This window comes from Notolepis coatsorum, assembly GCF_963971535.1.
Source record: "Notolepis coatsorum genome assembly, chromosome: 5".
In the NCBI taxonomy this organism is placed as follows: Eukaryota; Metazoa; Chordata; class Actinopteri; order Aulopiformes; family Paralepididae; genus Notolepis; species Notolepis coatsorum.
Window position 1 is genome coordinate 192,979,885 of NC_140169.1, and position 13,032 is coordinate 192,992,916.

At 40.8% G+C, this 13,032-nt stretch overlaps 1 protein-coding gene across 1 annotated transcript in view; it reads right to left on the reverse strand.

Moving 5' to 3' along the window:
- ska3 (spindle and kinetochore associated complex subunit 3) overlaps positions 1–13,032 on the reverse strand; it is a 48,537-nt gene that overhangs the window by 20,006 nt on the left and 15,499 nt on the right. Inside the window, exon 6 of the mRNA XM_084314400.1 lies at positions 12,324–12,521. Coding sequence (XP_084170526.1) covers positions 12,324–12,521 — 198 coding nt within the window. The remainder of the gene's footprint in view (positions 1–12,323; positions 12,522–13,032) is intronic.

A 13,032-nucleotide genomic window follows, 5' to 3' on the forward strand; every position in this document is an offset into this window, starting at 1 on the left:
TTCAGTAAGCTCAGTAACCTGGATAACTTCAGTAAGCTGGATAATTTCAGTAAGCTCAGTAAGCTGGATAACTTCAGTAAGCTCAGTAAGCTGGATAACTTCAGTAAGCTGGATAACTTCAGTAAGCTCAGTAAGCTCGATAACTTCAGTAAGCTGGATAACTTCAGTAAGCTCAGTAAGCTCGATAACTTCAGTAAGCTCGATAACTTCAGTAAGCTGGATAACTTCAGTAAGCTCGATGACTTCAATAAGCTGGATAACTTCAGTAAGCTCGATAACTTCAGTAAGCTCAGTAAGCTGGATAACTTCAGTAAGCTCAGTAAGCTGGATAACTTCAGTAAACTGGATAACTTCAGTAAGCTCAGTAAGCTGGATAACTTCAGTAAGCTCGATAACTACAGTAAGCTCAGTAACCTGGATAACTTCAGTAAGCTGGATAACTTCAGTAAGCTGGATAACTTCAGTAAGCTCAGTAAACTGGATAACTTCAGTAAGCTGGATAACTTCAGTAAGCTCAGTAAGCTGGATAACTTCAGTAAGCTGGATAACTTCAGTAAGCTCAGTAAGCTCGATAACTTCAGTAAGCTTGATAACTTCAGTAAGCTGGATAACTTCAGTAAGCTCAGTAAGCTCGATGACTTCAATAAGCTCGATAACTTCAGTAAGCTCGATAACTTCAGTAAGCTCAGTAAGCTGGATAACTTCAGTAAGCTCGATAACTTCAGTAAGCTCGATAACTTCAGTAAGCTCAGTAACCTGGATAACTTCAGTAAGCTGGATAACTTCAGTAAGCTCAGTAAGCTGGATAACTTCAGTAAACTGGATAACTTCAGTAAGCTCAGTAAGCTGGATAACTTCAGTAAGCTGGATAACTTCAGTAAGCTCAGTAACCTGGATAACTTCAGTAAGCTGGATAACTTCAGTAAGCTCAGTAAGCTGGATAACTTCAGTAAACTGGATAACTTCAGTAAGCTCAGTAAGCTGGATAACTTCAGTAAGCTGGATAACTTCAGTAAGCTGGATAACTTCAGTTAACTCAGTAAGCTCGATAACTTCAGTAAACTGGATAACTTCAGTAAGCTGGGCAACTTCAGTAAGCTCGATAACTTCAGTAAGCTGGATAACTTCAGTAAGATGGATAACTTTAGTAAGCTCAGTAAGCTGGATAACTTCAGTAAGCTGGATAACTTCAGTAAGCTCAGTAACCTGGATAACTTCAGTAAGCTGGATAACTTCAGTAAGCTGGATAACTTCAGTAAGCTCAGTAACCTGGATAACTTCAGTAAGCTGGATAACTTCAGTAAGCTCAGTAAGCTGGATAACTTCAGTAAGCTGGATAACTTCAGTAAGCTGGATAACTTCAGTAAGCTGGATAACTTCAGTAAGCTCAGTAAGCTGGATAACTTCAGTAAACTAGATAACTTCAGTAAGCTCAGTAAGCTGGATAACTTCAGTAAACTGGATAACTTCAGTAAGCTGGATAACTTCAGTAAGCTCGATAACTTCAGTAAACTAGATAACTTCAGTAAGCTGGATAACTTCAGTAAGCTGGATAACTTCAGTAAGCTGGATAACTTCAGTAAGCTGGATAACTTCAGTAAGCTCAGTAAGCTGGATAACTTCAGTAAACTAGATAACTTCAGTAAGCTCAGTAAGCTGGATAACTTCAGTAAACTGGATAACTTCAGTAAGCTGGATAACTTCAGTAAGCTCGATAACTTCAGTAAGCTGGATAACTTCAGTAAGCTGGATAACTTCAGTAAGCTGGATAACGTCAGTAAGCTGGATAACGTCAGTAAACTGGATAACGTCAGTAAACTGGATAACGTCAGTAAACTGGATAACGTCAGTAAACTGGATAACATCAGTAAACTGGATAACGTCAGTAAGCTGGATAACGTTAGTAAACTGGATAACTTCAGTAAACTGGATAAATTCGCAGACATTTTGACATAAACCCTGGATTTTCTGTTCCTTGACGCAAACAGGGGTTTTAGCCTAACCTGTTACCAGGGCAACAACTCCTTCACCCCGAACCTGCAAAAAAGCGGGTTTATTCACCGGATTAGATTTGATTCTTGCCTGGATTTAGACCCTGAATGACCAATCGCTAGTCCCACCTACTTTAAAATGATTTTGCAATGCAATTCAGTCTGATTATCAGGCAAATCTAATCCTACCCCATTCACAAACTCAATTCTGCTTTGTTCCTTAAATAAAGGCTGTGGGCTAATTTCAGCTTTCAGACTAGAACAAATCCTATCCTGGATTTAGGAAATAATTATTACCATAAAGGAAGAAAATCTATATTACAATAGTAGTCTAGACTACCATCATCCAATTAAATTTACGGGGCTGAGTGTAATTGTACTATTAATTTAGATGATCTGCATAACCGAGGCCTTGCATGGCATGTTTATGTAGTTCTCCTTCTTCCAACACGGCTGCCTGTAACCATTGGCGACCACTTTCAAAATGAAATGCCTAATGTCTGTGCAGTGATAATAGCAGGTAAAACATGATTTTTTTTGTTGAAAATTAGGCTTTTAAATGTTAGTCGTTATGCCAATTCCCAATCCCCTTCCTGGGCGTTGCGCACTCTACCCCCTACCGTCGGTCTGGGAGGGCGGAGACTATCACATGCTTCCTCCGACACATGTGTACCCAGCCCACCACTTCTTTTTACCTGGCAGCGCGGACTCTCACTGGGAGAGTGTAACGTGTGGAAGGTCACACTACCTCTCTTAGATCCTTCCCTCGCTGTGCAGGCGCCCCGACCGAACTGTAGGAGTCGCCGTTTACCCGGACCCACCCACCGGCTTCCCTCCCGCTGACTCTGCCAATTGAGCCAGTATGACGGCCGGCCAAGCCGGAGGCAACGCTGACAGCCGGATTCGATACCAGTGTCTCTCGCGTTGGTGATGAGCGCTTAGTCCGCTGCACCACCCAGCCGCCTGGCATTTTAATTTTTTTTGTATTTTTTTTTGTATTCTTTTTTTAAACAAACATATAAACAAACATGACAACACATGATAAGATATGCAAGCATTAATTAACAGTGCACATCCAATGAAATCACCAATTAGTTAAATGTCTTATACAGGATATACCCCTAATACCTGCCATCTATTACCCTACACTAGGCCTGCCGCAATAAGCAATAAATCGATTAATCGGCGCAATAATTAAAATGAATGCAATGATTTTGACGGGCGCAATTAATTGCTATTTGCGCGTTTGTTTTAATGAGGCGGAACCAGTACCCCTTGTCAGTCACTCTCTGTGTGGGGGGCCGCTGGCCTTACTACAGAGTACAGCACGGGAGCTCCGTGGGGCACTAGCAACGCCACATAGCTTAACTACATTTCTCAATAGTGTTGCTCCTTTTAACCAAGTAGTGTTCTTTGTAGTGTAGCTATTTTTAGACCCAAGTAGTTTCTCGCTACTGCCCGGAGAAACTGGAGTTACTGGACTGCTAAATAAAGATTAAAGATCTAGCGTTGATGCTATCAACATTAGCTAAATAGCTAACAAACAAAATACAACGTATAGCATAGCTAGCTACAACACAGAATAACGTTAATACAATTACATGCATCATTGTTTACAATGATCGGGTGGGGCTAGTCAAAGGACTGGACACGGGGACAAGTTAAACATGAATTAATTTATTATAACAGGTAGTTTCGAGTCGTGCCTACACACCACAGGGCTACTATTCTATTATATACGGCTTTGGCGCTTCCTCCTCATCGTTGATTGCCTGTAGTAGCTGCATCTAACGTTAGTAGCTAACGTTAAAACTAACCTAAAGTTAGTTGTTCACCAACAATCTCAACATTTGTTTTATCATTAGCTCAAAAACACAGAACCGGACGAGACAAGTTGTCCGCTCAATACGTTCTGCTAGGATAATAACAACAATACTTCCGCTCCGGACCGGTGGGTGGGTTTCAAAATAAAAGTCTAAAACACCGGAAAATATGTTTATTTTGTACAGCGTTTTCCTCCACGAGTACTCGAGTACATCATGTGATCAATCGATCTGGATTATTTTTGCCCATCCCTAGTTTATCCTGTGCTGAAGTCTCCATTCCAATAGAGATAGTATATATTTTGGTGTTTATTTGATTATTGTTTCACTGCCTTTTTATTTATTACGTTTCCACAGTTTTTTCTTCATACTTTATTAACATTTTGTACATGGTACCGCAAGGTACATTAATAATAAATGTACATGTTAAAAGGATGATACAAAAAGCCAGACAGAGGGCTTGTTTCCAGTTTCAGTTTGTTTTATAATAAACAATCAAACTGAGCATTTTTTTATTTAGGATATTTAAAATATCTTCCAATGTTAAATAAAGGTTTATTGCACTTTGAAACGGCTTCCTTGCATTATTATGCTATTATTATATTAGTAAAAATAAATAAAAAGGTTAATTGAAAACTTTTGGGAAATACATTTCTCAAAAAAAAAATCTCTCAAAACCGCAATAATATCGCTTATCGCAATATTTTCTGGGACAATTAATCGCCCAGCAAAATGTGTTATCGTGACAGGCCTACCCTACACACATAATTATGCTCTAGCTCGTACCCCCCCCCTCCCGGACCCCCCATTGGATAATCCATCCATTATCCCTCGCTCCTAACCAGACACTACCATTATATGCTAGCTTTTATTCTCTCCACCACTTCTAACCACATTGTCATTTTGGATTCATTGAGACCCAAAATTCTTGCTGTCGATATTTCTTGATAAATCACATCGAGATATGTAATAATCCAGACCTTCCGGCACATTTTTTCCGGTTGAAACCATCGTGATGCTATCAGCTTTTTAGCCACTGTGATACCCGATAAAACCAATCTCTTTAGCTGTGGGTGTACTGCACACTCAAAAACATCATTCAGCAGTAATACAGAGGGGTGTACAGGTATATTCAGAGTTAAGAGATTTGATAATTGCTGGGTCACTTCTTTCCAGAATATCTTAACTGGTGGGCAGTCCCAGTACATGTGGATAAATGTCCCCTCGTCCCCATTTGTACATAAGGAGCATTTTGAGTCTTGTTTAAGACCCATTCTGTTCAGTCTTATAGGAGTCAAGTATGTCCTGTGAATATAGTTAAGATTGATTTGTTGATGGTCCGGGTTCCTTGATGTAAATCGAACATTTGCCCAGGCTTCTTGCCAATCAAAATCTTTTTCCCAGGTCTGGTATATCCCTCCTCCAGACTGAGTCTAGGTGGAGGGTTTCATACGAGGACGTTAGTAATTGATGATAAAAATCTGAAACAAAACCTCTCGATGTCTCTTTCATAGAAGAATTTGTGGTATCTGTGGTGTACAATTGGTATCTTTAATGGAACACTGTGAGCCTTCAAACATAACAATAACTGTGCGTAAAAATAATATGTGGAATCGGTGAGATTCAATTTTTTGCGTATTTCTTCATAGCTACAAAAACCCTGTTTGTTGAAAACATCTCCTAATGAGTGTATGCCTTGCTTTTCCCATATAGGGAATCTTATGTCGTTTTCCAATCAAGAGTGCATTGTTATTGAATAAGGGAGTATGATTATGCCATTTATGTGGGTTAGAATATCCGGATCACATATCCGGATCACATGAGTAATTATGGGGCCAAATTTCCGTTCGCATTGCTTAATTGATAATTTGGTGTATGCTATGTCCTTCAGTCTATGTGGAGCTACTATATTTTCTTCTAAATTTCTCCAGGATACTAATGCTTGGGGATCAAACCATGTTGTCAGTGGTCTTAAAGTGTACGCCTTAAAATAGTGGAAAAAAATCTGGAAATGCCATACCACCGTCTGCTTTGTTTCTCTGTGCGGTGGATCTTTTTATACGTGGTGGTTTGTTATTCCAAATAAATTTGTATGTGGAGGAGTGTAATTTTTTCCAGTAACCCTCTGGAGGGGGTAACGGTAGCATTGAGCTGAAGAAGTTGATTCTAGGTAGGACGTCCATCTTAATTATTGATACCCGTGCCTGTACTGAGTTTTTAAGTTTTGACCACCTGTCAAGGTCGTCTTTGATTTTGTTTTGGATTTTTATGTAATTGTGCTTCACCGTTTGGCTTATGGTAGGGAATATTTCAACTCCCAAACATCTAAAGTGTTTTACCATAGGTATCTCTTCTGGGAGGGTTATATTTTTTTTTGCAGGGGCGTTAAGTGGAAGGAAAGCCGACTTCGGCCAATTTATCTTAAATCCCGATAAATCTCCAAAGTCCTCAATCAACTTGAGCAGATGAGGCAATGTGGTGTTGGGGTTTTGCATGAACAGTATTACGTCGTCCGCATATAAACTTAATTTTATGTTGTGTGCCCTTGATTACGATTGGTTCAATGGATTGGGATTGTCTTATATATTGTGCTAAAGGCTCTAATGATAGATCGAATAGTCCGGGACTAAGAGGGCAACCCTGTCTAGATGAGCGTGATACCGGAAAGATTCCAGAGGTGATTATACCTGTTGTAATCATGGCAGATGGGTCTTTGTATAATACTTTAATCATATCAATGAAACCTTTTCCTAACCCCATCCTTTCTAATACTGCCCATAGATACGACCATTCCAACCTGTCAAAAGCTTTCATTGCATCCAGGGACAGAATCGCCTTAGGTGTGGTGTCGTCCTTGTTAGCATCTAGTACGTGTAGTAATCGTCTTATGTTATCAGTGATCAAGCGGCCTCTTATGAAGCCAGTTTGGTCCGGATGAACTAAAGATGTCATATGCTTTTGTAGTCTGATGGCTAATACCTTAGAGTACAGTTTGATATCGGTTCAGAGGAGGCTTAAGGGTCTATAACTACTGCACTCGGTGGGGTCTTTTGTCTTTTTTAAGGAGGACTGTTATGAGTGCAATATTGTCGTCCTTATGGAAGTTCCCCTCCTTGACTGAGTATAAAAACATAGTAATAAGGGTCCAATTATGTCCCAACAAGAGAGGTACATTTCTGGTGGGATACAGTCTCTTCCAGGAGCCTTACCACTTTGCATTTCGGATATGGCCTTCTTGAGTTCCTCTAGTGTGATCGGTGTTTCTAACTGTTTAGCGTCATCCTCTGAAAGTTTAGGGAGGTTAATTTGATTGAGATATGTGTCCATTTTGTTTTGATCGAAGGTCGTTTCTGATTTATACAAGTTGGAGTAGAATTCTTTTGAATTAATCAACACAAACGCAAAAGCGTGCTCACACTGATGAAAAAAGAACAGGTTGACGTGGCTCTGCTAAGCGAAACGCACATTTTAGAGAAAGACAGATACGTTAGCGGACAACACATCATAACATTAGTCACTCTTCCTTTGGAACGAGAACTCGTGGAGTTGCCATAGTCGTTAGACGGAAGTTGAATATTGAATTGAAGGGAGTATGGTCTGATGCAGATGGTCGGATAACTATAGCTAAGATTGTACACAAGAACAGGAAAATAGCGTTGTAGCGGTATACGCCCCAAATTTGTACGAAGTTAGTTTCTTTACTACACTTACCAGAGCAATGTTAGACATTCCCGAATACTCATTTATAATTGGTGCGGATTTTAATGCCATTTGGAATCCAAGGATGGACAAATCTTACCCCTCCTTTTCCAACAAACAAAATATTCATCTAATGCTTTAAAGGATTGGTCGAAGATTACAGGTGTAAATGACTTATGGCGATCACTCAACCCCACGACCCGGAAGTACTCTTGTCGATCTGCGAGACATAACACATTATCCAGAATAGATTATGTTTTTGCATCCCGAGACTATTTGATAACTATGATGTGGAAATGATACCCAATGCATTATCAGATCACTGTTATTTACTCCTAAAAAGGAACATTTGGTATACTATCATCCCGAGCCCCAAGATGGCGATTTAACTCGATGCTGCTTAATAACAAGGAATTCATTACACAAATCAAAGAAGCTCTTACAGTATTCTTACGGAGGAACGCGAACTCGGTGCAGGACCCTAGAATATTATAGATGTCGGTAAAGGGAATGATCAAGGATTTCACTGATAGCTTTTCCTCCAAAATACGCAAGAATCGATGCTCAAAACTGGCTGAACTGGAAACGCTTTATTCAACGTTATTTAATTCGTTACAATGCAACAACTCTGTTCGACTGGAAAATCAAGTTAATGTACTAAAAAAAGAGATTAACGCCATATACAGACAACAATCTGAAATACAAATACGCAGCGCAAGACAACAGCAGTACTCTCAAGGTTCCAAACCAAGTCACCTATTAGCTATGCGATTAAGAGTTAACGCAAAATTTGCAGATATAACTACCATTAAAGCACAACAAGGACTTGTTACAGACCCTAAAAAAATAAACGCATTTTCTTTTTTAAAGTGTTTACCAACAGTTACAGGCAGCCATGTTGGAAGAAGGAGAATGCAAACATTCTGTGCAATGCCTCTATTGATTAGATTTTTGTCGATATATTTTTTTACATACATCAACCCATAGCAACCAATTCTTTGCACATAGCAGCCGCTCCAACATGGGAGAACAAATGGGCATTCTAAACATTGTTAAAGCCCTCTATTCTGCCACACACACGTTGGTTATGTTGACCCTTACTGAGCAATTGTGCAGCCCCCTTAAATGCCAGACATTTAATTAGGTTGAATGAAGGATGCCTCTGGCATATATTAAATCGTCATAACTGTTTCATAAATGTTTTATTTGGGTATTCAATCAGAAATACTGCTCATTATTTATTTGGGCCACGCCCCCCACCTCCTAGCAATCTCCTGAAAACACCATTGCGTGACGTCACGCAGAATGAGCCTGACACGATTTCTACCTCCATTACATTACATGAATGGTTTGAAGGCATACAGTGCGGGAGACGTGTGTATTCCAGTTTATGCATATCCATATTTTTCATATTTTTATGTTCTCCCTCTAATTCGTGAAGATTTGTTGTTTACCCTTCATATCTTGCACTATGAGAAACCTCTGTCCCAGATGATTTAATCCACTGCTTGTCTCATCACTCTTGCATCTTCCCTTGGAGGGAGTTAGCCAGATGTAAATGAGCTAAATGATCCTCTGCTGCAGAGGTCATATCATCCAGGACTAGCTATGAGGAACGGGGTCCAGCTCATTGTGTTTACACATTTACAGAAATACAAACCCTCACAATCCCCTGTGTTTTTGCACTTGTGAGGACATTCCATAATTAAATCTATTCCATAACAGCCGCATATAGTAATCCAAACGTGAACAAATGGGTAGGCCCCACCACTATTTATTATTATAAATAGCAATAGACTTAGCTCTTGATACAAGGACTAACTCAGGTAAATGTAGTTTGTTGTCGTTTGTTTTGCTCTATTTTATGGCTGTAAAAGGTTTCTTTACGTTGGTATGGTTTGTAAATAATATAGTCTAAAAAAGGACCTACAGTAAATGTTGGGTATTTTAACTACTCTTGAATAGATTAATCTTAAGATGGAAATATCCAACACACCATTAAGCAGAATATACACATAAAACCACATGAAGCCCCATTCAAATGGTATTGAGGGGCATTGGTCTCCGCTTTGGATTTGCAACCAAATATAAAATATGACGACTTTATTTCATTTTATGTTATTATGTAAAATTACTTTTCGGGTGCCCAAGAGTTAAGAAAGAAGAAGCCTGACCTTTTACCAGAGCCAGCATTTTCTTAGTAAGCCGCCTATTTTTCAGTGCAGTGGGAAAGCAGCAGAATAAGCTATTTCTATTTAGATTCCCCCTCAGTCGGGACTGTTTAACCTAATTTCAAAGCACGAATGTAAACAAATGATTTCAAAGCAGCGGAAAGTGAACGAACAAAGCAATAGACCCACGAGTGTGCTCTTGGTGAACAGAGCGTGTCTTTCTTTTGGTTTAAAATAGACGTTTTGTGCAATCATGCAATCTTTTTTGGGGGGCTTGAGGCTAGTTGTCATCATTGTGGGATGAATAATGCAGTTATTTTGCTGGTGGAACAGATCTTTGCTTTCATTCAGACTACCTGCTGGTATTATTCACTAAAGGCAGCAGAATATTTTGAGAAGCATGAGGGAGACAGTAAATAGGTTGTTTTGCAGCCCATGGTGTAGAAAGGTAAGGCGAGCTCATGTATGCCCTGCTTGTACTGTTGAGCGTCCTCCTTTCAGAACCACGGACAGCGCAGTATGCCCAGCTTGTACTGCTGAACCTCCTCCTTTCAGAACCCAGTATGCCCTCATCTGGCTCTGGACAGATTCTGAAAAACCTTCATCTGCTCCGAATTTTAGTTATGCCAAGTACCAAAGGTGCTATTCTCACTGCTCTAGGTGGTCTAACAGGCCTGTTTGAACTAGGCAATATGCCTATGATGTTTCTGATCATTAAAAGTAGCAATTCAAAAAAATAATTGGTGTCTTAGGGATGTGGGGGAGGTGTGTGCCCTGGGATTTGGACGGAGTGGGTGGGGGATATTGGGTGGAGAGGGCGATTGAACTGGGGCAGTTGGGGGGGGGGGGGGGGGGGGGCAGGAGTGTTGTGGGTGTTTGTTTAATTTACATTTTTTATTTGAATTTAGCTAAGTTACTAATGAGCCCACTGTCGCTACAGGAAGCCTTTAGGTCTGAATTCCATGCAGTTTTTCTTCTACTCTGCACTATTGTTATAATCTATAATGTATTTCAATAGTGATGCACGAGGAAACAACATTCCTTATATGGACTGAATGAAAGATACAAAATTAATTAGCATATGATTTAGTTTTGGTATCCAGCTGTAGGTTATTTTCTCACAGACAGGAACATGTCATGTCAAGAGCTCGTTCTCTCTGACCCGCTTTCACTCTAGGCTGGTCTCCTCCCATCTGTCACTGGAACAGCCGTGTATATTGCATGCAGACGGCTAGCCTACTTTCCTAAGCCGACAACTTTGAAAATGGGCAAGATTTGGCCTAATCCCTCCCCAATACAAAGACCACCCCCAGTCCTACAGGCAGGGACACCCCTGCAAACACAAACCGTTGTATGTATTATTTATGACATTGTAACCCTATTATGCATCATAAATGTTAATGGTATAATACATATAACATTCTAAATATAAATTTACAATTATATATATAGGTATATATATAATAGTTTTGTCAATCTAATCATGTTGAAAATCATCTTCTCTAACGTCTTCAACACCATCCAGCCTTTGCGGCTAGTGGAGAAGCTCACGGTGATGCAGCTGGAGCATGGCCTGGTGGCCTGGATCACTGACTACGTCACCAACAGACTGCAGTAAGTCAGACTGCAGGGCAGTCAGTCAGATTTGCTGGCGAGCAACACCGGCGTCCCCCAAGGAACTGTGCCGTCACCCTTCCCTTTTTTTTTTTTTTTTTTTTTTTTTAATCTACTTTTTCTCCCCATTTTCTATTTTTCTCCCATCCCAATTTCATATTGTCCAATTCTTCCCTCCCCTGTCTCGAACGTTGTTAGACCATGCCTCCCACTGGTCGGCTGCAATGTGGACAAAGCCTTGCATCATGTGTCCCCTCCGGTACACGAGGAGGCAGCCGTCGCATCTTTTCACCTGCACAGCGCGATCTCTCAGTGGCGAGGAGTAACGCGTGGGAGGCTCACGCTGCCCCCGATACTTCCTGATTCTGCTGTACAGGCACACCAACCGACCTGTAGGAGTCGCTGTCCACAACGTCCAATCCCCACCCACCAGCTTTCCACCCCTAATACTGCCAATTGTATTAGTATGAATGACCAGCCAAGCCGGAAGCAACGCAGAGAGCTGGGCTCGAACCCAGCATCTCCTGTGTTAGTGGCGAGCGCCTTGCCCACTGTGCCACTTAGCCGCCCTGCCGTCACCATTCCTGAAGTTCTCAGATTACTTCATATGCTGATGACATTGTATATGTCCACGGGACCGGCCCAGCCAGAGGAAGAGAGTGAAATTCCAACCCCGGACTGGATCAAAACCACGGGCTGGGCCGGTTTCGGTTGTGATTCACCCAATATGGATTTAAACACCCTCAAATGAAAGCTGAAAGTCTGCACTTCAAATCCAATGTGCTGGAGTACAGAACCAAAAACAACAACAGCAACTTCACTAGACTCAGATTTATGGAGTGCACTGGATGTGGTAAAAATAAATTAAAAACACGGATTAGGGCTTTAACCCTACACTACATGCCTCACCCATCATCCAATTCAAATAAATTAACCCTGGGCAAGGCTGGGCAATTGATCCGGTGACCCGTTTACAGGTTTTGTGGACCCCACAAAAATAGTAAGGATATAACGCACAATTGTACCTTCTTGGTGCCAAGGAGTCTGTAATGGCGGGGGGGGTGAAGGACAGGAGACTCTGGGGTAGTTTGAAGGCTGCCAAGGTGACCAGGGTACCCTAGAACTGTCGATCATGGGCATAGTGGAGGGGGACTGTGCATTTGTCTTTGTGAGATTAAAACCTGGATTGAAAAGCACAGGAGGTTCGGGGGACTGCATACTATCTGTTGAAGAAAAGAACATATGAACAGCCCATCCCCACCTAGAGAGAAAACCATATTCGTTCAATGTTCAAGCATATATTATAGTCTTTCCCAAAAGCATCCCTGGCACAGAGATAATTTTCATTCAAATGTTAAATCAGCTAAACTAGGGGCAGGAATCCCCACAAAGCTGCCAAAACTATATATCATCTAACAAAAATTCAATATGGCGGACACGGACCCAGTATCAAAGTTGTAGAATAAGACTAGGGCTAGATCCACAAAGAATGGATTGCACGGTGCTAGTTGCACCCTACTTACAATTCATTATGAATTGAAAATGGGGGGACCCTGGTGTAAACAAGACGAAAGTCTTTCTCTGGTCTGCATCCCCTTAACAATTGTGTGTATTGAGCCTTACTGTAGAGTCTACCAATTCTACAATCTGTTAATAAAAGTTTCAATCATCAAATTTGATTGATTGAAAATGTTATTAACAGATTGCAGAATGGGTACAATGGGGACCAGAGAA